Source organism: Cnephaeus nilssonii (assembly GCF_951640355.1).
Source record: "Cnephaeus nilssonii genome assembly, chromosome: 18".
NCBI lineage: Eukaryota > Metazoa > Chordata > Mammalia > Chiroptera > Vespertilionidae > Cnephaeus > Cnephaeus nilssonii.
This window is the reverse complement of record NC_137089.1, coordinates 3,609,336-3,635,819: the sequence shown is the minus strand read 5'-3', so window position 1 is coordinate 3,635,819 and position 26,484 is coordinate 3,609,336. Positions and strand designations below refer to the sequence as shown.

General features: G+C 61.2%; 1 protein-coding gene across 1 annotated transcript in view; it reads right to left on the bottom strand.

Annotated features, from left to right (window-relative positions):
* NDRG1 (N-myc downstream regulated 1) overlaps positions 1-19,890 on the bottom strand; it is a 40,442-nt gene extending 20,552 nt beyond the window's left edge. The window contains exons 1-3 of the mRNA XM_079795797.1: positions 19,822-19,890; positions 6,716-6,796; positions 4,458-4,493 (exon numbers count right to left, since the gene is read on the bottom strand). Coding sequence (XP_079651923.1) covers positions 4,458-4,493; positions 6,716-6,778 — 99 coding nt within the window. The 5' untranslated portion in view covers positions 6,779-6,796; positions 19,822-19,890. The remainder of the gene's footprint in view (positions 1-4,457; positions 4,494-6,715; positions 6,797-19,821) is intronic.
* Between the last annotated feature and the right edge of the window lie 6,594 nt (positions 19,891-26,484).

Sequence of the window (26,484 nt, the reverse complement as noted above, 5' to 3'; positions counted from 1 at the left end):
ACGGCGCTCCCTGGGGAGACGCACACAGATGCCATGGAAACCCAATCAGAGCAGACCATCAGAGCACAGAGGTCCAGGTGGGAGGAATGGGAAGCAGCCGAGGCCCCGGAGAGGCGACCGGCCGCGGGAAGAAGGATGGATGCTGTCCTCCGCGCTGCCGCCCCTCCCCCCATCGGCGACATGGACTTTGGCTCCGGACACGGAGACCGAGTCTGATGTCACCATCTCTCTCATCGTAGAGTGACACTGAGCAAACCCCTTAAGCCCTCTCTGGGCCTCGCTCTTCCGCTATCATGTGAAGACAGCAATAATTCCTCCCGGGAAGGGCGGGGACGGATGACACGCGACGATGCAGGGAGAGAGGCCAGCCCGGTTTCTGGGGCGCAGGCACCAGCTACAACGGCTCCCGTGTTTCTTCCAGGTTTAGGAGTCTGATGGGCCGAAAGGCAGGACCAGCTCCACAGAACCTCTGGGCATGTGTCTCCAAACGGGCCTGGCACCGCCCGCTGGGCAGGGAAGGCCTGAGACAAGGAGACGGATGCAAATGTTCACTCGCCCCCTCCCTCCTCTGGGGGGCCGTCCACAGAGCCTCCCCACCTGGAGCAGAGCGGGAGGGCTGAGTCACGAAGCACCTGCTGGCGCGGGGATGCTCGGATTCTAGAATTCCAGCCGAAGAAAACAAGCCGGAACCCAAAATACTCCCACCCACTCGCCTCATCACATTTGCAAACACGACTGCCCAGAACCCGACGCCAGACCGTCTCCGCCAAACCAGATCACGGGCGTCCTTCCTGCGGCCACGGCCTCCCTGGCCGGCGGCCCACCCGTGCCCGCGCCGCCAGGGCTCTGGAGCCTCTCCCAGGGGCCAAGGCAGGGTCCTGAGAGCCACCGGCAGAGCTCACAGGCCCGGGCACCCAGCGATGTGCCTTACAACGTCACCCGGGCCAAAACAAACAGCCCACCCCACGGTGATGTCAGCCGGGGAGAGAGAAGGCGAGAGGCCGTCTGCTCTGGCGGCTGCGCGGTCTCCCGAGACAGGCCACCCGCCACTGGGCGCGGACCCTCCTGCCGCTGGGCTGCGGGCTGTGCCGTCCGTTCTGAGTCATGTGCGTACCCATCCTTGACAACTTCGGGGAAGCAAGAAGGAGGCCGCCTGAGTCGGCACCAAATATTTTCCAAGAAGTAACGTTGGCTGCTTTCAGACACACACCGTGCGGCCGCTCTGACTCCTTAAACTCGGCTCCCAAGGAACGGGCCAGACGGGGCGTCTCCAGGGGCCGGGAGAAGCTACTCAAGGAACAGATGTCAGCAGGTCCCCGTGAGGGCGTCTGGACTCGAGTTCCACACCAGCTCCCCCTCAGAGGGTGAGCGTTCGTCCCTCAAAGCTCCATGCAGGTGGCCTGCCTGGGCAGAGGGGTTCTGATAGGAGGAGCAGGGGTGAGCTGAAATCCAGCCCACAGGCCCAGCTGGGCCCGTCCCGGTGAGAGAACGGGGCTGGGTCAGACATGGGTGAGCCTCAGTTTCCCCATCTGTAAGGGAGGGCTGATGGTACAGGTCCCGAATGACTCAGCAGGAGAGCAGGGGATAGCCTGGCCTGGCTCATCAGAGGACGCCGACGTCCTCGCGGGCAGGCGACGGTCATTGTGTCCCTGGGCTGGTGGACCTAAATGCCTCCCTGGACCAAGGCTCCGTCCCTCTCTGCCCCCAGCCCTGCGAGCAGTCCCCGTTGGCGCATAGAGGGAAACCCTACGCGACCCCCAGGCGAGATGCCGGGAACTCCTGGAAAGCTGGGGAACTTCCACGAATCTCATGAGTCAGCCCATCCGGGAGCCAGACCCAACGCGACACGGTTTTATACAAAGACGGGAACTGGCGCTGACAAAGCGTCACTCAGCAGCCACGTTCCGCTCCAAGCTGGGGCTCGTTGGGAAGGCTGTGCCCACGCACAGCCGCAGGGAGAGCTCACTCCCCCGGGGCAGGCTCGGAACCCAGCCGCGGGGCCTCGGCCGCGCCGCAGCCTCTGCGTGGACCCACCCGCCCCTAATCTTCTCCGGTCACGTGCCTGGCTCCATCTGTCATTCATTCGGGTCTCGGTTCAATGTCACCTCCTCCAGAAGCCTTTCCCGACCCTCACCCTAAGGCCACCCGCACCACGTCAGCCGCTCTGTCACCTTCCACGCCCCTCCGGGAGCTGGAATCGTCTGGTTCGCTTCATTTTCCGTGTGTGTGTTTGGCTCCCCCTTCTAGGGGGTCAGAGGAGTGATTTCAGTCAAGCACACGGCTTGTTCGCACCCCAGCCCTACCTCTTCCCAACCCTGAGACCTCAGGCCAGAGACTTGACCTCTCTGGGCCTCACGTTCTCACCTGTAAAATGGGCATAAGATTCGCTTCAAGCACCAGATGAGCAAAACGTGTGACACACTCAGAACGAAGCTTGGGCTACGTTCCACGCTCACTAATGCTGAGCTCTCAGCCTAGGACGTAGGTTAAAGCAGACATTCATTAACGGGACAAAGATGTCCCCAACTTCACAGGATGGTTCTGGGGGCCCAGCCCAGGCTGGTGCCCACTGTGGTCGGACCTCACCCTGACTCTTCCCGCTCCTCCCTGAGGCCTCCCAGCCCCAGGAGGCCACGCTGAAGGCTGGTCTCTGCTCTCCCAACGACCTGGGCCCGAGGACAGGCACTCAGAGCTGGGCTTTGCAAACGATCAAGAACAACACAAAAGCGAGGAATGATCCTCCCTGGGAGCAGAAAGACGATGTTTTCCAGTTTCCAAATCAATAACCGAGACGGCAAAAATCGATCGACACTAACCCCAGGACCCAGCCATGCCACTTCCGGGCATGTGCCCAAGAGAAGGAGAAGCGGGGACTCAACTAGGTACGTGTGCACCCATTAGTCACAACAGCCAGAAGGGGGCAGCAGCCGGAGTGTCCCAGGAAAGGGAATTCGGACACGCGCCGCAGTGCGGATGGGCCCTGGAGACACGGCGTTAAGTGAAAGAAGCCAACCACAAAGGGATAAATGGTGGATGACTCCACTTACGGGAGACACTTAAAGACTTAAAATCATCGCGACAGACAGGAGCGTGGCGGTTGCCAGGGGCTGCAGGGAAAGTGTTTAATGGGGACTTGGCTTCAGGTTTCACAAGATGAAGAGTTCTGGAGATGGGTGGTGGTGACGGCCGCCCCAAAATGTGAGCATACAGAATGCCACCCACTGAAGTGTACACTTAACAATGGTTCAGATGGTACACACTCTATGTTATATGTACTTAACCGCATACACACACACACACACACACACACAAAGGAAAAACACAGCCACGAGAGTGAGTAGACAGGGGGGGTTACTGACCCATCACTGATGGGGGAAACATGATATTGGGGTCCCCGCCATCATTGTTCTCTCTCCACCGCCACTTACATAAGAGCGGAGTGATTTGCCCCATTTCACAGATGAGGAAACTGAGGCCAAGAGGAGGTGAAGCAACTTGCTCTGCGTCGAAGAGCCGAGAAAGGGCAAACCTCTCCTTGCCTGAACATCAAACTCAGGTAGACACGTGTGCACCCATCATTCACGACAGCCAACGTTCCCAAACCCTGTCCCCCTCGCTCCCCTTCATCCAAGGGCAATGCCTAGATGCCCAGCCTCTGGACACGGGGGGGTGGGCCGGACCAGTCACTGAAAGATGGGATCCAGGAGGAAGCGTGGAGTTGCCTGGGGGAAAGGGAGCAGAGGAGATGACGGAGATACAGAGCTCCGAGGGGCTGGAGGCCGGGGAGACGGAGTGATGCGCAGGTGGAGGTTCCGGTGCGCACACCGGCCTGCACCCGCCTGCACCTGCTCCTGTCCTCCCTCTTCTCCGGGAATCCCACAGGGCCCCCCTGTGCCCGGGCCTCCTGTCCCATCCCCAGGGCCAGCACAGCTTGGGGCTCCCACAGATGCTGGGGTCACTAATGAGTCCAGGAATGACAGGTCCTGAGGTTCTGACCCGCCCCTCAGCCAAGAAAGGCCAGCCCACTGTCCTGAGCGGTTGTTCTTGGACAACACTCAAGAGGCAGCCGCTCCCCACCACCGAGGCCAACCTGAGCAGCGATGGAGCCAGGGAGCCGCAGAGAAGCCGGGGTTCGCTTTCCCAAGCAGAGCCGAGAACCTCTGCTCCCTCCCAGCACAGGGTCCCAAACCCACCCAATGCTCCCCATCCCCCACGCCCCCCACAGCTCTGCCCAGATCGACAGCGTCCAGGCGGGCCGTGGGACTGCTGTCTCGGGCTTCCTCGGCCAGAGCTCCAACCAGCTGCTCTGCAGGGAGGAGCCAAGTGTGGGAAGCTAGCTCCCTCTCTCCCCTCGCCCCCAAAGTCTGAACCATGACCTACTTCACACCAGTGGGAGGAGGAGGGAAAGAGAAAGCAGAGCAGGAAGGGGGGGGGGGGAGGCCACGTCCTCTACTTGCCTGGACATCAAACTCCTGCAGGAGGCCAGTGATGGTCTGTGGAGAGACGAGGGAGATGGTCAATTTCATCAAGGTTCCTTGCTTCTCCAAGCCCTGAGCCTGTATCTACCCTCCCTCCTCTGCGCAGCCTCCCTAATCCCTTACAAAGGGAGACTTTTCATCTCAAAGAACAGTCCGGCAGGAAAGGAGACACGTCAGCTGGATTCCTTTTTAACTACTGTCTTGGTGTAAAAAAAGATCTGAAGGTCCCAGCTGACCACAAGCCTGTGAGAGACAAGACTGTCATTACCTATGGCCTGGTCTCCTGACCTCCACCCAGGTGCTACGCTTTTAAATCTCAAGCCCGGCCATGCCCCTCTCCTCGCATTTCTCCCCTGGCTGCCCGTCTCCTGGATTAAAACTCAGTCTCTCCTGTGGACACGGAGAACAGAGACCTCTACGCATTTCCCTCAGTCCTACAATTCTGTTTCCAGCCCAAATCCCATCTCTCGCGCCCGAACTATCCGGATGTGGAGCATGCACGGTGAACAGCATGGGCCAGCGGACCACGGCCCGCCACCTGTTTTTGTAAATAAAGTTTTATTGGAACACAGCAAGCCCGTTCACGTCCATGTTGCTATGGCTGCCTTCCTGCTGTAATCGTGAAGCTGAGTGGTTGCCACGACGGTATGGCCCGCAGAGCCTACGGTAGTTGCTATGTGGCCCTTAAAGAACAAACACGCTTGCGGACCCTGAATGTAAAATCATAACAAGGGCTTGGCAGCTTCTAAACGCGGCTGCCGCCCACCCGGGCAGCTCCCCTCCCGCCAGAGATCAGTGTCTGTGTCTGAAAAACACAGAAGGACTTGAAAGTCTGTGACGCCACCGACTTAAACCAGAGCGGCCACACCCAGCGCCACCCAGGGGCCCGGGGAGCAGTCCGTTCACAGGGGCAGCTGGCCTGGTGTGGCTCCGGGCCCCGCGCACAGTGTAACTGCGTGACCGAGGACAAATTAAGCTCCTCGAGACCCAACTTCCTCTTCTGTAAAACGGGAACAATCCCAGAACCCCGTTCTCATCCGGCTGTTGGCACGAGAGAACCCACGGGACGTGGTGGCCCAGGCACGCAGGGCCTGGTCGTCATGCGAATTCCTGCTCGGAAAGCATTCGGTTGACCTTAGAACAGGTTTGGGGAAAGGCCGGCCCACGGGCCGGACAAGGCCTTCGAAATCATGTGGTCTGGCCCTGCCCCGGCATTAGGGGTGAGTTCACTAAATGCTTGACCAAACACAGCAGGCTGATTTTTAAGCTGATAATTTTGTTTGGCCCAGGAATGATGTGATAAATATCCAAGTGACCCTTGGGCAAAACAATGGTTCCCACCCCTGCCTTAGGGTACCTTCACTTTTGAGCCTGAACTTCACATTTTTGAAAAGAGGCATCATCACAGGCAGTTTTGCCGCGCAGTGAGAGCTGGGAAGGGAACAGAGCTTAAAATCCGATGTCACTTTCTCAGCAAGTGTAAAGCCATCGTCAGAACGGCCAGTCCAGGAGGGACCTGCCCGCTGGGCCGCAGGGCAGGGCCGGCTCTTTCCCGGGAGGCCTGGCTGACGTGAAAGGTTTGGCCGACGAGATGATAAGAACGGCAGCAGCAGGAGCTCAGGAGCCCAGCTTATCTCCTCCGCGCCAGACGAGGTTTGAGGTTCGAGCTGCTTCGTATCGGCAGCCCACTCCAAGCTCACTGTGGCCCCAGGACGTAAGTCCCAGTGTCACTGGCGTAAAGCCGGGGAACTGGAGCGTAAAGGTTGAAGCATTTGCCAGCGGTGGACACAGCGCGGCCGAGTGTCACGGCCAGGATCTGAAGCCAGGCAGGCGGGCCCCAGGGGACGTGTGTGACCTTCACCTCGCAGCGAGGGGGTAGACAGAGCCTGTGGGCAGTGGGCTGCCGGCCGCATGTTCTGGAACCACAGATGTCAGAGGTCGGGGGCGCCTAGAGGAGCTCTCTCTCGTTCAAGGCCCTTCTTTGCACATGGGGTCAGGGAGGTGTGGGCAGAGCAGCCCAGGGGGTGGGCAGGGGCCCGGCCCGCAGTGCCAGAGCGCGTAGTGGCCACGCTGGGCCTAGAACGGGTACCTCTGTCCCTCTGCACACCTGGACAAGGAGACCCGTGGAAACAAGGAAGTAGTGGACACGTGTGTGTGTATATGTTCATGTTGTGCACACACGTGTGCCCTTGTATGGCTGTGTATGTGATGGGGGGACCAGGAGCATCTCCACTCACCTCCCCTTTCTCCACCAAAGGCTTCACCTCGGCCAGGTCCACGTCCTGCAGCTCCCGAGACATGTCCCTGCTGTCACCTGCCTGGGAGGGGACAAAGGCCAGAGGTTAGCACTTCCTGCTGAGAGATGGTTCCGGAAGGAAGCAGATCCAGAGCCCTCATTCTTCCCCGCAGCTTCTACCTTCTACACCTGTCACCAGGCCCCTCCTACAGGTCACCGGGCCCCTCCCACAGGTCACCAGGCCCCTCCCACAGGTCACCAGGCCCCTCCTACAGGTCACCAGGCCCCTCCCACAGGTCACCGGGCCCCTCCCACAGGTCACCGGGCCCCTCCTACAGGTCACCGGGCCCCTCCTACAGGTCACCGGGCCCCTCCCACAGGTCACCGGGCCCCTCCTACAGGTCACCGGGCCCCTCCTACAGGTCACCGGGCCCCTCCCACAGGTCACGAGGCCCCTCCCACAGGTCACCGGGCCCCTCCTACAGGTCACCGGGCCCCTCCTACAGGTCACCGGGCCCCTCCCACAGGTCACCAGGCCCCTCCTACAGGTCACCAGGCCCCTCCCACAGGTCACGAGGCCCCCCATACCCACATCACCATCTCAGCCTTGCCCCTGAGACAGGAACTGAGGTTCATGGACGCAACCACCTTACTAATGAAACAGATCGATTCTCAAAACCAGTCCTCACATCCAGTCCAGACCCCCCACCACCCGATTTCTCGCTGCATTTTAGAAGGAGACCCCCATCCCCAGGTTGACACCAAAAGGGGACAGGAGGTCACGGGAGGCCGCCCATGTGCAGGCATGGCACACACTTCCTCCTCCTCGACCCTCCGAGTGTCCCCAGCAGGGGCCTGCCAGGCTGGAGGTGGGATTTTCAAACCAAAGGAGCCAAAGCAGCTGGGGCTGGGGCCAGAGGAGGCCCCGCCGGCTGTGGCACGGAGGAGCAGAGGACAGAGGTGACAGCGCAGAGCTGGCGAGGCACAGGGTCCCAGAGGGGGGATCTGCCGTCACCCACTCCCCAGGAGCTGGGCTTGGGCGGGGTGGGTCCCGAGCACACGCCCGGAGCTTCGTCTGGGAGCTGGAGATATAAACGTTTATTCTCGCAGATAAAGGGAGTGAAGCCCCCGCCAGCACTGGGCGAGGCACACAGACCTGAGTGAGGGTGAGCGCCACGGCCGGCGCCAGGCACGGAGGGAAGCGGCGGGCGTCCGGGTGTCCCCGCTCACAGACCCGGCCTCCCGCGTCCTGGACCGACCAGGCAACCTCCCGCAAACCAGGCCGGCGTGGCCCTCCACGGTCAGGCTCCAGAGCAGAAACCCAGGCCCCCAGCTCCCCAGGGCCCCACAGACGCCACGCCGGAGAGCGCGCAGCCTCTGAAACCCCAGCCAGGTGGGCTGGTGCGAGGCCCGGCCCCCGGAACCCCCAGGACCCCCAGGCGAGGCCTCTCCGAGGTCAGCCAGCAGCCCAGCCCGGCCGCCTCCTCCTGCCCCAGGCGCTGACACATGGCATTCTGGGGGCAGATCCCCTGCGACGGTCTGGTCTGGGGCCCCATATAATTCCCCCCGTCGATCACCAGCCCCACAAGAATGCCTTTATGCAGCCTCTGGAGTCCAGGTTCCAGAACATTCTGAAAACAAAGTCGGTTTTATATTTGCGAGCATTCCTGGGCAGCGGCCAGCCCGGAGGCCGGAGGCATGAAAAGCCGAGGTCGGACAGCCTTGCTAACTCAGCGTGTTCGTGGTCCCGAGACCCTGGCCCCACGGCCACCTCGCCTACACAGCCTAGAGAGCCTTCCAGAAGCCCAGGCAGCGCCACCCCTCCTGCGGAGAGTGACAGGACCCAGGGGGAGAGTGGGGTCTGCCACTGTGCCCTGGCCGGGCTCAGGCAGGCCTTCTTCAGCCTCCCCCCGCAGGCCTTCTTCAGCCCACCACCCCCCCAGGCCTTCTTCAGCCTCCCCCCACCAGGCCTTCTTCAGCCTCCCCCCCCAGGCCTTCTTCAGCCTCCCCCCACCAGGCCTTCTTCAGCCTCCCCCCTCAGGCCTTCTTCAGCCCACGCCCCCCCAGGCCTTCTTCAGCCTTCCCCCGCCCCCCCGGCCTTCTTCAGCCTCCCTGCCCCCTCGTGGGCTCCAAGGCGGGGCAGCCTAATTGTATCGCTACCTGGCCTACCTGTGACTCCTGGCATTACACCAGGTGCAAAGTGGGGCCACCACTCGCTTGCTGAATAGATGAACAGGCTTTATGCAGCTTAATAGCAAGGCCTGTGTTTAAATTCACTCTTTTTTTTTAAATATGTATTTTTGTTGATTTCAGAGAGGAAAGGAGAGGGAGAGAGAGAAACATCAATGATGAGACAGAATCATGGATCAGCTGCCTCCTTCCTGCATGCCCCCTACTGGGGATAGAGCCCACAACCCGGGCATGTACCCCTGACAGGAATCAAACCCAGGACCCTTCAGTCCGCAGGCTGATGCTCTATCCACTGAGCCAAACCTGCTAGGGCTAAATTCTGAGGCTGAAAACTGGCCAGTCTCCCTTAAATATTTGAGAATTGCTGAGTATGGAGCTGGAGGGGGCTCCTGGAGCCCAGCCTTGTACTGGAGACATTTTTAAAAAATATACTTTTATTGCTTTCAGAGAGGAAGAGAGAGGAGAGAGAGAGACAGAAACGTCAATGATGAGAGAGAATCACTGATTGGCTGCCTCCTGCACGCCCCACACTGGGGATCGAGCCCGCCACCCGGGCATGTGCCCTGACCGGGAATCAAGCCGTGACCTCCTGGTTCATAGGTCAACGCTCACCACTGAGCCATGCCAGCCTGGCTGAAGACACTTGTGTCATGACTAGGAGATGCTACTGGCATCCAGCGGGTGGAGACCAAGATGCTGATGATCAGCTAATCGTCCTTCGGGGCACAGCACAGTCCTGGGGCAGAGCCGTCTGGCCCCCACAGCTGAGGCTGACACCCTGGCTACACCAGGAAGGTTCCAGAAAGCACCCCAGGACCCCGAGTCTGAACACAGCAGAGGCAGCCGCCGCACTCTTTGCCCCCGGGGGTGGGGGCGCCGCAGGCCTGGGACAGCCTGCCTTTAATGAGTGCAAATGCCCCGGCAGGGAGGGCGGGGCCTGGCCCTCCACCTAGGTCACTGCCCCCAGGCCCAAGGCTGCCCACACCGGGGCAATGGGCAGGCAGACAGCTGGCTGCCCCATCCTGCCAACCTGGGCCCGCTGAAGGCCAACACTTGCCCTATCTCTGTTGCCTTGAACTCTGCAAACGTGTATTTCTGAAGCTGTTTGTCTAAAGCAAATCTTATAAGGAAGTTCAATATAGAAAAACAGATTTACATACACCCTTCCTCCCCCCCCCCCCCGCAAAAAAAAGGTGGGGGGGAGCAGACATGCTTTGGATGAAGCCAGGGGGAAAAGCTTGACACCCCCAGCAGCCCTGGGCTCCCCCTCTCTCCCACCTGCCCCTCCCCCATGAGGCAAGACCCGGTCTCAAAGACCCCTGGGGTTCAGGAAGCTCAGCTCCAAACCCTGACTCATCGGGCGTGGCTTCCTGGGCCAGGCCCTCCTGTGCCCAGCATTGAGCAGAGCGCCATAACAGCCTGTGGCCGGGGGCCCACCACGTGACAGGCTGCGGCACGGCCACGAGCCGGCAGACCCGGTCCTGCCCCGCGGAGCTCCCATCTCATGGGGCAGGTATGCCCCTGCGGTCCCCCAGCACCCCTCACTCATCGGACCAGTCCTGACGGGCCTGCCCCACGAGGCCACGCTGTCCTGCAGGCTGGGGCGGACGTGGCCTCCGTGACCGCCGTGTCTCCAGGGCACCGTTCCCCACCCCGACCTGCCCACCCTGGGCCTGGGTGGGACACTCTTGGTGGTGGAGGGTCAGCAGCCCCCTGGCCGCGGCCCCCAGATGCCAATAGCGCACACCCACCCTCCCCACCCCGGTGAGAACCGAAAACATGTGTGCACTTTGCCAAATGCCCTCTGGGGGCAAAACTGCCCTGGTTAGCAACCACCGGCCTAGGGCGGCTCTAGGCGGGAATGCAGAGTATCTGGTAGATCAGACTCTATTCAATCTCCTGTGCCTGCACACCCTCTCACACTCTCACACACTCACACTCACTCTCACACTCACTCACACACTCACACTCTCACTCACACACTCACTCTCACACACTCACTCTCATACTCACACACACTCACTCACACACTCACACACACACACTCACACTCTCATACACTCACATTCTCACACACTCACATTCTCACACACTCACATTCTCACACACTCACACTCTCACACACTCACATTCTCACACTCTCACACACACTCTCACACTCTCTCACACTCTCACACACTCACATTCTCACACACACACTCACACTCTCACACTCTCACACACTCACATTCTCACACTCTCACACACTCACATTCTCACACACTCACATTCTCACACACTCACACACCGGCCCCTGCAGGTTTCTGAGGACGAGGCTGAAGTCCCAGGGGTTGGAGGCACGTCATGAGACGGGTCAGCACAGATGGGCGGCCGGGACGGAGAGGCCGCGATGCGGTGTCACACTCTTACTGCTTCGTCTCCCTCTCCCTCCAGAAGTTTCGCTGCGGGTTCAAATCACGACCCCAAGACCAGGAGGCCCACAGAAGGAGCAGGTCCTGCGTAGACGCTGCCTTATAGGCTTCGCTGATGTCCTTCACCGGGAGGGAGGGGTACTGGGGGGCTACCTGGTTTGGGGTGCTCCACTGATGCCCCCCCGCACCACCCACACCCAGGGGTCACCCCCGCCGCTCAAGGCCCTGCTTGGCTCAGCAGGTTCTCCCTGGGCTTGAGGCCCAGCGCTGGATGCCAGTGCCACCCCCTCCGCCGCCTCCTGGAAAGTCCCAGCCCAGAATGTCGGGCTGAAAAGGGCCAAGGTCATCATGGTTCAGCAGACCGGGTGGCAAGGCCAGGCCACCTGGGCGCCGTGGGTAGGAGCCCAGATGTCCCCTCCCGGCCTCCCGCTCCCGGCAGGAGGGTGGATGGTGCGGTCCCTCCAGGAAGCGCAGGCGGAAGCCCCTCCAGACAGCGAGTTAGTCGGGACCAGGCTCCTTCCGCTAAAACCCACTCGGTGCCCAAACCGGGCCCCACGTCACCCCGCCCGCTGCCAGACGGGTTCCTATCACCACGTCTTCCTTTCGCTCTGACCCCTCCTCCCCCAGAAGGAATTCAGAGAAAACCAACGTCCGACAAGTGACAGGTGGCCAGGAGCTGGGGGAAGCCTGGAGGGTCGGACCAGGCTGTCATCAGTTATTAGGTCTGTGATTCCCACCAAGTTAGCTGACCTCTTAGCCTCGGTTTGCTCATCTGTAAAATGGGCCTAAATAACCCTGCTCCCAGTGAGCACCACGGGGCTTCAATTAAACACTGGCACAGAGAACCTGCTAAATAGCTGCTCAATGAACCAGTGCAGTGTCCCTTCCTGGGTGCCTCAGAGACCAGGGCCATCTAGGAGGACACAGCCTGTGTTTCATACGCCGTTAGCCTCATAGAGATCCGGCAAGGACGGGGGACACAGAAGACGCCTGGCAAACACCACCTGAGTTTTCAACGATCAGACCCAACGTGCCACCTCGTGGGTCTCCTCTCCATCAGCGACGCTGGTCCCCGAGTCAGGAAGGCCCAGGGGGCGGGCAGATCTCTTTCCAGTTCCGCAGGCCCGGGGGACACTCAGCAAGGAGCTGGGCCTCCTGGGTCCCACGGGAAGCCAAGCCCGGGATTTGCCGGGAGAAGGCAAGACCGTGACCCCGAGGACCGAGGGCAGCGGGCAGAGGCACCTCGGGCAAGCTGAGGCCGCGTGAGAGCTGAGAAGAACTGTGAGGAGAGGGACACAGCCCGCCATTCTCAAAGGCCGGGGGGGGGGGGGGGGGAGAGGAGCAGCAGGAACCCTGGCTTAGGAGTCAGGCGTGGGAACGCGCCACCCTCTCGCCACATGACTTTGCCCGTGGCATTCATGCCCGTCTGTAAAACATGCAGCCTGTGCTCCATGCGCATCACATGGTCCGTGAGAGCCGTGGGCCGATGGGAACCGAGGCGGGACAGTGCTGTGCAGAGAGGCCACGGACACGGGTCTCGCCAGGGCCCGGCCCAGCTCGGCGCCGCCCGGGTCTGCCCGGAAGCCCCTGTCCCGCTCCTGACCGCAGGCCCCTCGCTGTCTGTGAGACGGGAGCCCCCCTCCAGCTCGGGCACTTCGGGGCACACACCTAGGGCACCCCTCAGCACACCCTCCTCAGCAAGCCCTCCTGGGCCCCTGGGACTTCCACGACGGGGGCAGAGGTGGTGTCCGGCCGAGAAACATCCACGACATGCGCAGGGGTCTCCGGGATGCGGCCACCCCAGCAAGACTGGCCCGGGAGACACCCACACGGACGCCCATGATCCCAGCAACAGGGGCGACTTCTGTGGGGCTTGCCGGGCTCCGAACTCTGCCCTCCCTTCGAGCAACCCTAGAAAATAGGCACCATTTCATGGGTGGGGAAACCGAGGCCCAGAGGCGTTAGGAGATGTGCCCCGGGTCACTGAGCGTCACGCCGGCACAGGTGAAAACAGCCCTCACCGCTCAGTGGACCATGACCTCAGCTCGCAGGAAATGTGCACGCACTGCGCCCACCACAGCCCAGGTCGGATGCCCTAAGGAAGGGACCTGCGTGGGTCAGCGGGGTGGGGGGGTGGGGAGGGGGCTCAGCAGCATCTCCCCCACCCTCCAAAGCCCCCAGGGTGCCGCCACGAGAGGCCAGGCTTCGGGCAACGTCCACCGCTTAGGTTTTCCTCTTCTCCCTTCGAGGACTCAGGGGGCTCCCGAAGCCGCCCACGCAATCCTTTGAAAGGGGGGCCACGGCTCCATTCCCCAAGGAGCCCCGGGAGGGTGGGTGTCATCACCCCCGCTCACAGGTGGGGGACCTGAGGCTCAGAGCAAAGGCCCACACGACTCCCTAAAAGCCTGACTGCTCCCCACGGGGAAAGATGGAAACCCCCCTAGGACAGCGGTCGGCAAACTCATTAGTCAGCAGAGCCAAATATCAACAGTACAACGACTGAAATTTCTTTTGAGAGTCAAATTTTTTAAATTTAAACTTCTTCTAACGCCACTTCTTCAAAACAGACTCGCCCAGGCCGTGGTATTTTGTGGAAGAGCCGCACTCAAGGGGCCAAAGAGCCGCATGTGGCTCGCGAGCCGCGGTTTGCCGACCACTGCCCTAGGATGTGGGTGCAGGTGTGTGTGTGTGGGGGGGGGGGGCGGCCTCCTGGAGTCCTTTAATGAAGCAGAGGAGGAGGGCGGGAGAGACTGCTGACACCTTGTGTCCATGGTGACGGGCAGCACCTGCCCGGCTTTGGCCCGCTCCGCAGCACGCGGTTTCCAGCCAGTTCTTTCCAGCTCACTGGGCGCGTCACAGCACGAGCTGGAGAGGGGCTCAGCATCGTCCCGGAAGGTTCCAGAGAACAGCGCCGGGTCCCCTGGGCCTCATGGAAAGTAGCCTGGGGTACGCCCTGGCCCCCCCACCTTGCTGTGGATACGCTCTCCGGTCCTTTCTTGGCGACAAGCTGCAGGGCCGTGCATGGGTTTCTGGATGCTCTGGACATTCGAAACCTGGGGCCTTCAACGCTCAAGATTTCTTTCTTTCTTTTTTAAAAAATATGTGTTTATGGATTTCAGAGAAGAAGGGAGAGAGATAGAAACAGCAATGACGAGAGAGAACCATGGACCGGCTGCCTCCCACAAACCCCGCACTGGGGGTCCAGCCCGCAACCCGGGCACGTGCTCTGACCTCTGACCGGGAATGGAACCGGGACCTCCTGGCTCATAGGTCTACGCACAGCCGCTGAGCCACGCCGGCCGGACGCTCAATGTTCTTTCTTATGTAATCAACCTCGTCAACAATTAGGACCTTCGAGAAAGTCCTCCCGTTTCGGGGAAGGAAGGCGGAGAATTCGCTCTCCAAGTCCGCACAGTGGTGCCTGAGACGACAGCCGGACCCGGAGCCCCCGGAGCCCCGGCGCTCTGCACGGAGCCTGGGCCTCGGCAGCACCCACGGGATGCTCTGCCGGGGACAGCACGGAGCAGGAGCGCTGCACAGCAGGCACACGCCAACCCACGCATCCCCCGGTGCAAGGCTGGAGCAGGCACCGCATTCCTCTGTGATCCCCGAGCCCAGGCCCGCGGGGAGGCGGGGCGAGGGGCTGGGACCAGGCAGCAGGAAGCAGAGGGGTCTGGGGTCATCATCGCCCACCCCCTTCTCTGCAACGCCACCCCGGAACCTGCAGGCCGCTTCTCAGCGGAGGTTTGGCAGCTGGAACCATTTTTTCTAAAACATGTTTTTATCGATTTGAGAGAGAAAGGGAGAGGGAGAGGGAGAGAGAGAGAGAGAGAGAGAGAGAGAGAGAGAGAGAGAGAAACATCTATGCAAGAGGAACATCAATCAGCTGCCTCCTGCACACACCCCCTATGGGAGACGGAGTGGGCAACCGGGCATGTGCCCCGACCGGAAATCGGACCCGCGACCTCTTGGTGCACGGGCTGGAGCTCAACCCACTGAGCCACACCGCCGGGAGGTAGCGGGAACAATTTGTTTGGCGGACTTTCTGAGGCAGGGGTGGGGAACGTCCGACCAGCGAGCCACATAAGGCCCCGGAAACCCTGTGGCCTGGCCCAGCCGAGGCACCAGGGGGGAGTTAATGAAATGTCTGACCCAACATCGCAGGCGAGTGTTTACGTGGGTAATTCTGTATGGCCCGCGAATGGCGTTACAGAGATCCAAATGGCCCTCCCCACCCCTGGCCTGAGGGGACACGTGTAATCACCAGAAGCCGAGGACACGGGTCAGGCTACAGGGTTTTTCTGCGAATCTGGGGGACAAGTCTGAGCTCACTGGATGGCACACAAACGGGGCCAGTGTTCGTGGAGGAAGCGGAACCAGATTCTTCCTACAAACCCTGTGACCCGAGATGGGACGCTTGCCACGGCGACAGCGTCCTCCCCGCAAAGGTCCTTCCACCCTCCGGGCGGCCTCCCGACCTTCCCTAACACGGTGGCCCGAGGTCCTTTCTTCCCGAACGGAGGTTTCCTTCTGACCAACGCGGAGTGCCGCTCAGTGCCAGACCCTCGGGCCCAAGGGGGTGATAGAGAAACACAGTCCAGCATGGTCCAAGGAGGGCACCATGGGGACCGGAGGGCGCCCAACCCCGCCTGCAGGGCAGCGTCTGGAGAGAGCAGGGAGGCGGGTGGCGGCGTGGAGAGGGGCAGGGTGAGGGTCCCGGGCTGGAGCCTCACAATGACCTCCTTCTCAAGAATGCCTCTTGTACCCACATTCAGAGGGGCTGCCAGAACCTTCTCAAAGCCAAGGGGGTGGCACCGGGAGTCAGGGTGGGGCAACAGGATGAAGCCCCGGTCCCCCCACCTCTGTCAGCGGAGCTGCCCCTGGGGGTACATGTGAGACTTGTCCGGGGTCTCCGCGGGCGTAAGGAGGCGGGGGCTATAAAGCAGATGAGCTCCGGCACGGGCATTCCGGACGGCTACGGAGTCTCATTCGCTCCCACCTCAGTTGGAGGGACGTCCCCTTAACCTGCAAAAGCCTCCAGAAGGGTCCCCGGCGGTGGGGCAGGGTGGGCAGGACTGCAGTGACTGTCAGGAAGGAAAGTCAAAGACGGGATCCCACACGGACCTGCCTGTGGCCCCGAAGTCTGTAATCTGTTCCAGTCCATGTTGCCAAAGCAGGCACCCAGGCCTTCCCCCAGGTCTCTCCTCACAGGACACCCACCCAGAGCATCACTGGGCTCCACTGGCACCCAAGCACCCCCCCTCCACTGTGGACACCCCCTTCAGCAAGCCTGCACCGGCCCAGCGGGAGGCCAGGCAGCGTTCGGGAACTCATCCTCGGTCTGCAACCGAGCCTGCCCCACAGCAGTCCCTGCCGTCAGCTGTGGAGAGAAGGGACCCACCCGAGGGCAGGCCAGGACCGGACTGAGACCAGCAGGCAGGAAGGGCAGCGTGCAATGAGCCAGGGCACCGGGTCCATGGTCCAAGGACAGGTCCAGGTCCCAGGCCCTGCCGGCCGGCCGAGGAGGTGCCTTGAGAAGGTCGTGTGTGAGAATTATTGGCAGAAGCCTACGTGGTGTTCCCACGGACTGAGCCCTATTCCCAACTCCTGAACATGAATGAACTCAGTTAACACTCCACGTCCTCCTGAGGCCGCGGGTATGAGTCTCATTTCCAGGGGAAGAAACTGAGGCACTGAGCCCCTAATTGCCTGTCTACGCCTCTCACCCCAACGTGTCAGGGAAAAGAACACGGGTTTTCAAGTCCGACTCTCTGGGTTCAAAGCCTGGCTCTCCCACGCTGAGCCCCGGGCTACAGGCAAGTCCCTTCAACTCCCTGGCCTCGGTTTGCTCATCCATTCAGTGGAGCCAACGCGGCCGAGGCAGAACCAGAGCTGTTTCCAGGACGTTAGGGGTGAGGGGATGCGGCCGCTGACCCGGAGAGAGCTGTCCTGCCCCTCCCCGGGCCCCTCCCGCTGGAATCTTAGATGCTGAGTCATCGCTCTGGCTCAGGGAGGCTCAGGGAGACTCAGGGAACTTGAGTCATGCCTTGGATAGGGTTCCCTGGAGCCGGGTCCCATCAGACAAGCACAGTGGAACCCTTCCTCCCATCCGCACCCAGGCAGCTCGGGCGGGAGGTTCCGGGCACCCCAGGGGCCCCAGCTCAGATCAGATCTTCAGTCCAACCTGTAGGGGGCAGGCTGGACCCAGCCAGCCAGCCACCACTGGGCGGGCGGCACGGGAGGAGGGAGGCGAGCAGCGCTCTTTCTGGCCAGACGGCTTCTGTTCGTGACTCAAGAACACCTGATGTACACTAAACACACGTAAACACACGAAACCCGCCCGCATACCATCCGGAACGTTTCCTCACCAGAAACTCCTTGAGATCCGATTGACTTCTACCCTCGGATAGCAAGCACTCCGACCCCCCCCCCCGCGCCCCCGAATCCCCACAGGAGCGGGGTCCCTGTCTCTGGGCCTCAGTTTCCAACTGTAAAATGGGGAGAAGGTGGGCCAGCCACTCGGGGAGTGTGTAGGTCCATTCCAAGTGATCCAGGCAGCGGGCGGCAGACCCGGCCTTGCTGGCGGTCCCAGGAGAAGCCAAACCCGTGCTGTCCTGTCCGCGGAGACCACCTGGGCACCCAGCGCCTGAGCTCCTCCCCCGTGCCAGGCCCTGGGCCAGGCGCCAGGCGACAGGGCGCGGCCGGCACAGCCTTCCTCCTCACCCTCCTGCAGCTCATCCTGGAGGTCACAGGTCAGGGGCACCCCAGCTTTCACTCCTGATACCAGATCACTGTTCCTCTGGAAGTGTCTCACAATTCCTGACTCTCCCCACCCCGACCCCCAGCCTGTGCCACCCCAGCACTGGGCACCCAGGCCTGTGGTCTGTGCCTCCCCCACGTCTCCCCTGGCCGGGGAGCCCCTTGCAGGCAGGTGCTGGGTTTGCTCTGTCCGTCCCTTGCTCATTTCTATTTGCCTCTGGGGAACTTGGTAAAGACGCCAGCATTTCTCTACAGGAGCAGGCGGGGCTGGGCGGTTTGCCTTGAAACCGGGTTTTCGTAGCACGACGGTTTGCATTTAGATATGTGTTCCTCCGAGGTGGCCGAGAGAAGCCCGGCACGGCGGGTGGGTGGTATGAGGGGACTGAAGCCCTCTCGTGCGGCCCCTGGCCGGGTTCTCTTAGAACCGTCCATCTTCCCCAGGAACCTAACGGCACCCAACAAACTCAAGTGCCCAGGCCATCTGGGAAGAGCTGGTCTGGGCCAGGATAACCACTGCCCCACACCGGCTGCCGGGCACCTCCCCCTTCCCCGCCACAGATGGGGCTGTCCCTGCCCGCAGGGGTGTCTGACAACAGAGGCAGAGGCGACAGACAGCAGAATTGGGGGGGGGGGTGGTTATATGTTGGGGGTGAGGGTAGAGGGACGGAGTGGGGGGTGGGTTAAGAGAACCATCCACTAACACCCAGCTTCAGCTCCTCATTCGACAGCGCCTCTCCCCTGGCCCCGCCACGCTGCACACGCCCTGCCCAGGGCTGAATCAGAGACCGCGGAGGCGCTCCCGGGATGGCCGAGCAATTCCAGCTGTTCTCGCCCCTGGAGAGCAGGCCGGGCAGGCCAGGCAGGGACAAGAAGGAAAGCGGGGGAGGGTGGGTGGAGGCGAAAATGACGCCATCCCTAACCCAGCCTGCGCGGGGCCACCAGGGGCCCGCAGGACCCCTCTGGGCCAGGTCACCTATCACGCGCCGCCACAGCGCCAACCCCAGCCACCTCTGGGGGCGCACCCTGCCCAGCAGCGCACGCACACACTGGCTCCTGCGCATGTTGTAGGAGCTGTGACACACCTCGGTCTCTCTCTCTCTCTCTCTCTCTCTCTCTCTCACACACACACACACACACACACACACACACACACACCACCCTGGCGTCCAGGCTCAATCAGCCCCCGCTTTGCAGAGAAGTATCCTTTCTGGCTCAGTCAGTTTGGGAACCAGACACACCCACACCCCTTCTCCAGCCTCATCTCCAGCTTCTACCCACACCTCCTTTCTACACACGCGCGCGCACAATCCCTCCTTCCCCAGACACCCCACTCCAGCGACACAGCCTCGACCCCCACAGCCCCCTCCACGCACACGCGTTCACACCCCCGAGGCCCTCCTCCTGCTCCCGCTTCAGCGCGGCCAGCGGTGATTCTGGGAGAACCTTGGGAAGGGGGGGATCCAGGTGTTCCCCGCCGGCTCTCCACCGCCTCCCCGACCCCCAGGACCCCGCAGCCCCAGCTACAGGAAAGAAGCGCGGGCACTTGTCTTTTCTCCTCCTCTTCCCTAACCGAAACCTCCCGCTCCGGAGGTGCCCGCGCCCCAAAGCCCTCCACACACCCGCGCCCGGGGTCGCCGCGCACTCGCAGCTCCTGGGACCACAAGGCACGGTCCAGGAGTTGCAGCAGCAGCGCCCACAGGCGACAGACCCCCCCACTCTGCCCGGCGAGAGGAGGGCATGGGCTTACCCCAGGTAGAGGGAGAGAGGCAACAGGAGCTGGAGCTAGGCTGGCGGGGCCGGGCGAGAACGGAGAGGAACCCCGAGGATGGGCGTGCGCGCACTCTGGAGACCCAGGCGAGAGCCAGGGAGGTTTGTTTATGTCCCGGAGGAGGGAGATTTTATAGGCGCTGCGGCCCCGCCCCGCGCCTCGCCCCGCCCCGCCCCGCCCGGGCCCCTCGCGGCGGGGACACACCCCTCGCCCGCGCTCAGCTCCCGGCCGCTCCTCCCGCCCGCGCCCGCGCCTACCTCGGCTCCGCAGCTGGGCCGGCGCCCGCCGGATCCACCGCCTGTTGCGCAACCCCCAGTAGGGGCGCGGCGGGGCGAGGCGGGGCCGCTGGGCTCTGCCGTCCCCTCCCTCTCCCGCAAGGCCCGGACCTCTACGTTTGCAGGGGGCGTACGTGCACGGGGATGCGTGTGTGTGCTTGTGCGTGTGCGTGTGTGTGCGCGCGCTCATGTATGTGCATGTGGACTCCCGTGTGTCCCTGTGTGACAGAGTGGCCCCCCTCTCGGCCTCAGAGTTTCTTCTTCTTCTGAGTCCCGTCGCGCTACACGCTGACATCCCTTGGGGGCGACTCCCCGACTTCTTCCAGGTCTTCGCTCCCAAGCCCCACGGGGCCGCTTTCCTGCCCCGCCGCCGCCGGTGCTCCCCGCCCCCACCAGCGCCCTGCGATCCTCACTCCGGCCCCTCCTTGTTGCATCAGCTCTCCGCTGAAATCCTGGATCCCCTGGCATCTCATCCACCCTGCCCGCCCCATCCTAATGCCTGGCGAGCCCCTTGAGCCCCTTCCTCTCCGCCTCCCTTTCTGAACCCACCTGCCCCTCTGCCCCCAAGGCCTTCTCGCCTCTCCCCACCCCCCCCCCCCCCCCCCCAGGAGCCTGGCTGGGAAGTCTCAAGGCTCCTCTCCTGGATCCTGGAACTTCCCCAGCACCCTTCCACCCTTAGCGCCTCTGCGGGCTTGTTGTTGCTTAACAACTGCCTGTGTGTGCTCAACCTGCAGCACATACTGCAATCCCCAGCGGGCGGCTCTGTAAAAAGGTCGGAAGGGGAGACCAGGGCCCCACCCCGGCCAGTTCCTCAGCACCTCAGGGAGTGCAGAGCGGGCACTGGGGGTGTTTTAAACGCTCCCCAGGTCCTTCTAACGTGCAGCCCTGGGGAGAGACAGGGCCCTGGAGGAACATCACTGCAGAGGAAAGGGATGTCACCAACAGTCCCTGTCCCCAGACGGCTGGCACATGCAGGCTCCTGTGCCCTCGCCACCCCCCCCCCCCTCCTCTGGAGATTGGGAGCCTCCTCCCTCTGCTCGGAGCAGGGGACTTGGCTCTCCCCTGAGCGCCCCGTTACCTCCCTGGGCCCTGACATCTACTGACCCTGTCATTCCACAAATAGGTTTTATATATTTTTATTGATTTCAGAGAGGAAGGGACAGGGAGAGAGAGATAGAAACATCAATGATGAGAAAGTATCATGGATCGGCTGCCTCCTGCACGCCCCCCCTACTGGGGATCAAGCCCGCAAGCCGAGCATGTGCCCTTGACCAGAATCGAACCTGGGACCTTCCAGTCCGCAGGCCAACGCTCTATCCACTGAGCCAAACCGGCTAGGGCTCCACAAATATTTATGGAGCCTCTGCTGAGCCAGGCTCTGTGCTCCGCCACCGGGAAAAACACCGAGAAGCCAAAGTCCTGTCCTTCCGGGGCACAGCCGAGCGCCCGGCTCTCAATGCCCCCACTCACAGGGAGGGCAGCCAGGCCACTCCACTCGGGAGCTGGGTGGGCCCCTGCGCTGTCCAGGCGCCACGCTAGACCTGGGGGCAGGGCGGTGACCGGAAGCGGGCCCCCTCCACAGCCACCCTGTTGTCTGAAGACCCTCCCGTGCCCAGCAGTCTCTCCGGCAGCGTGCTTGTACCCCCCTCACATTCATCCATCTCACTGACCTCGGCCGCTTGGGCTTTCAACAGCCATGTCCTGAGCACCTGTGGTTTGCTACCTGCCCAGGATGCAGAGCATGGGGTTCCGAGGCCGCCTCCTTCAGGAACGCATGCAAACCCCAACGTGGGGCTGGCGCAGGGAGCTCTGCCTGGCGAGGTCACTTCCGGCCCCTTTGAGGAAGTCTCTGGGGCAGAGCATGCAGAGCCAGGGGCCCCCAGGTTGCTCACTGGGAGTCTCAATGAGCAGCGAACTTAGGGGAAGGGGGAGGGATGGTCCCAGGAGCACAGGGAGGAGAAAAGAATTAAAACAGTGAAGGAGGATTTTCTAAAACCAGGGTGGCCCTAGCCGGTTTGGCTCAGTGGATAGAGTGCTGGCCTGTGGACCAAAGGGTCCCGGGTTCGATTCCGGGGAAGGGCACGGACCTTGGTTGCAGGCTTGATCCCCTGGCCCTGGTTGGGGCACGTGCAGGAGGCAACCAATCAATGTGTCTCTCTCACATCGATGTTTCTCTCTCTCTCCCCCTCCCTTCCACTCTCTCTAAAAAATCAATGGAAAAATATCCTCGGGTGAGAATTAAAAAATAATAATAAAATAAATAAAATAAAACCCGGGTGAAAGGGGACCCTTGCGGAGTCCCAATCAGCTTGGAAGAGTGCCCGTGGACCCCACGCTCCTGCTCCAAGGCCCCGCCCCGCCGGCTTCTTCCTGTTGCGATGGACTGTGGCCTCTCCCACCGAGTCTGCATGCAGCCCTTGTGGTGTGGCGCTGCTCCAGGAAAGACTGGCTTCGGGGCAACCCTGGGTGCACACCCAGGTGTAGGATGCTCACTCCATGGAGTGGCCCCCCACCCTGGGAACTGAGAGGTGCCCACACAGGTCCCCAGCCCAGCCCTTGGAGCCTGATGCAGGCGCAGTTGCATGGAGCTGCTTAATTACTTCTTTCCCGCTGGTCAGCCATGGAATTAGATCGCTCAGTGCATGTGCACGTGCTGCAAACCCACCACAGGATGAGACTGGAGAAATTTCTGTGTAGCAGCACCTTCGCTTTTATCTCAGGACGTGTGAACTGAAAGGACCATGGGGCTCAGCCATTCCCAACCCTCTTCCTTGGAACGGGTGAGTACGCCCATTGGTGAGTACGGGCAGAGGGAGACGCAAGAGGCAGCTGGAGTGCATGGGGGAGAACATGGATTTCGGCACCTTGGGCGGTTACCCCACCTCTATGCGCACCCACCTCCTCCACGTGCCCACGGAGGAAGTGGTGAGTGGAACCATCAGACTTTTTTTGTTTGTTTGTTTTTAAGTATTTTTATTGATTTCAGAGAGGAAGGGAGAAGGAGAGAGAGATAGAAACATCAATGATGAGAGAGAATCATGGATCGGCTGCCTCCTGCACGCCCCACCCTGGGGATGGAGCCCGCAACCTGGGCATGTGCCCTGACCGGGAATCAAACCGTGACCTCCTGGTTCATAGGTGGACGCTCAGCCACTGAGCCACGCCGCCGGGCTGGTTGCTATGTATTGAACAAATCTTTGTAGCACAGCCCCAGAGGGACCTACTTACTGGCATGCTCCCGCGGCCTTTGCCTGGCCCCCAGCGGCGGCCCCATTTTCTCAGCCGCCCTCTCCCATTCTCTCCATCCCTGCTTGGCTGCCACCTTGAACCACCTCGCTCACCGGTCCTGCCCAACTACACCTGCCATTGCTCCTGTCGCCCCGCCAGGTTCCCCATGCCCTCCCGTGTGGCCGTGGAGATGGCCTCGCACATGTTCAGACTCCTCTCCGCCCTGTCACCGGGTTACTCACCGCTTTCTCTCGAATACGCCCCTCAAGCCTGCACCTCTGAATCTCTGACCAGGCTTTGTTCTCCTTCTAGAAAGCCCTCCCACACCCCCTTCACCTTCGGAGATCTCACTCCTCAGGGGAGCGCCAGGCTCAGCGGGCCACCCACCCCAGCTCCCCGCCGCCCGCCCCTCCTCCTGCCGGGAGGCACATCCCAGGGACTTGCACTGACCAGGAATGGGGAGAGGGAGTGATCTGTGTCACGTCCGGATGGGAACGTGAACAGCCAGCCTGTGACTCACCCCACACTCCTCACGCCTGCCACAGCCACTGGCCACACTCGGATGGCGGATGGCCGGGGCTCCATCCGCCGGGACCCGGAGGGAGGAAACCTGGGCAGAGTCCCCGCTGACCCCAGAAGGACCTGGGGCCTGGGGAAGAAATAAACCGCGCTGCCCTGGGGTTCAGAGGGGTTTGTGGCAGCAGCCGGACCCAGCCCATCCTGCCTGAGTCACTGTCCCAGGCCAGGCCCCAGGCCATCTCCTCCAGGCACCCCCTGGCTCGCTTCCAGCTGCGCTCGTCTTGTTTTCACTCGATACCTCACTGTCAGCATTGATAACCCTTCACGCACCCGGTTGAGGTGCTAAGAATTAAACAATGGCACGACTGTCCGGCCGGCGTGGCTCAGGGGTTGAGCTTCGACTTATGAACCAGGAGGTCACAGTTTGATTCCCGGTCAGGGCACATGCCCGGGCTGTAGGCTCCATCCCCAGGGTGGGGTGTGCAGGAGGCAGCCGATCCATGTCTCTCTCATCGTGGATGTTTCTCTCCCACTATTGACGTCTCTATCTCTCTCTCCCTCTCCTTTCCTCTCTCCGAAATCAATTTTTTTTTTAAAAGCCATGACCACATAATTGCAATTGTTGCGAGTGTCCGGTAAGAAGATCGGGTCTTAGAGGACCCTATGACCCAAACGCTAACCAGTTCTGGAGGGTCTGGAAAGGCCTCTGAAAAGAGATATTGGAAGCAGGGAGCGTTTAGATGCGGCATGAGGTTAGAGGAGGGCGAGCGTGACCTCACCGAGTTCTGATCCCCAGAGCACTGCTTGCTTTCCTGTCTATCAGTGAGAACTCCGTCGTGTGCGTGTGGCCATAAAAGACAAGGCATACCTAGAGGCTCACGCTGCAGTGAAGTCCAGAGGAGGGTGGCTTCAGGCGCGGCTGGATCCAGGGCCTGGGGTCCCGGGCCTCCGTCTCTTGAGCTCTCGGTCTCTCCCTGGTAAGTTTCACTCCGCGTTGGCTTTGTTCTCAGCGGTCCTTTCAGGATTAAATCAGAAGGCTGGCAGGTCATCCCAGGGCAGTTAGTGAGAGACTCCTCACCTCTGAGGGCAGAGCCCTAGGAAATGTCCCTCATTTTCTCCGAGAGGCTGAGCGTGGGCGCTCTGAGGAGCCCGCAGTGTGCCCGACAGCCTCTCAATGGGAAATCACTGGTCCTTCATGGGCCGCCTACCTCCCTGGCTTAACCGTGTCTCCACCACCACCACCACCACCAACTGCACCTCCAGCTGAACCTGCCTGCCTGCCCTGTCCCCCCCAGGCGCCTCCCCACCTCTGGGGCTCTGCAGGGAGAGCTCCCCGCAAACTCCTCTCTCTTGGGAACGCACCAGCTTGCAAGGGGCAGGCAAGACTGAAGGGATGTTTGCTAAGTGAAGGGAAGAAAGGAGGGAGAAAGCGAGGGAAGGGCGAAGAGTTGAACTTCCCTTAGACCATCGGCTTAGGGCTACTGTGGCTCATCAGGTTCAGGGGACAGGTGGCTCCCGGCATTTCCCAAGGTTGACCTGCTCCTTTCTCCTCTGAGGCGGCAGGGCTGTCTGAGTAGACCATTCATTGTCCTTGTCCGTAGAGGAATTAGACTTGAATCTGAGTAGAACTCCCCCCCCCCCCACCCCCTGACCCTCAGGCTCTTGACATCAGCTTCTGGTCGACCCTCGCCGGGTACCTGGTTAGAGAAATACACAAGGATTCCGTGGCTGCCAAGACTTTTACCTCCCAGCCCGGCCAGACAAGGGCCATCGCCTGACTACAGTTCTTGTGTTACATTAAATGGACATCAGCCCTCCTTTGCTGGACCTGGTGGAAAATTCTGTCTTGGTTTATAAATTATCCCGCCCAATAGGAAGGCCAGGCTACATCATCATCATCATCATCATCGTCGTCATCATCATTATTATTATCATTATTATTCTCTCTGAAGCTCAGCCCTTGCTGGGAGCCTCCTAAACCACAGCACAGGTTCTGCAGGGGCTGTGGCTCCCTCTCTCTGGACAGAGACTGAAATTATCACGCCACACGGCATTCTAGTGGCCTGTGCCTTTGTCCACCACCAGCATCAAGGGCAGGAGGAGGGGGCATTGCAATGGACACTCCCTCCCCCCTCCCCCCAGGGGATCAGGGCACAAGCATTTACCCTGCAAGCTACAGGCCACCAGACCACAGACCTGCATATTTTAGAGGGAAGGGCGGGCTGGGCCCGGAGGAGTTCGTGCTATCTGCAAGGTACAAGAAGATCAAGGCATAGCTGCGCGGATCCGCCGCCAACAAGGGAGGGGCGGGAGGGGAGACGGACAAGCCCGGGCTTCAAACCCGGCCCGGTTCAGAGAGTTCGCCTGGCAGGTAGGAAGGCGTGTGTGGGATGGCCTTTCCCACCCGGGCAGGGCACGGGTACTTTGCAGAGGGAGGTCCCCCCGGTTCTGTGGGCAGTGGGGGTGCTCTTAGCCCCATTTCACAGATGAGGAAGCTGAGGCCCCAGGCTTGGCGAATACCACAAAGCAGCCCAACCCTTGGCCCAGGCCTGGCCAAGCTACTGCATTATTTATTACTATTATTGCTGTTGTTATTGTTCTTTTACTTGTGACACTTTCT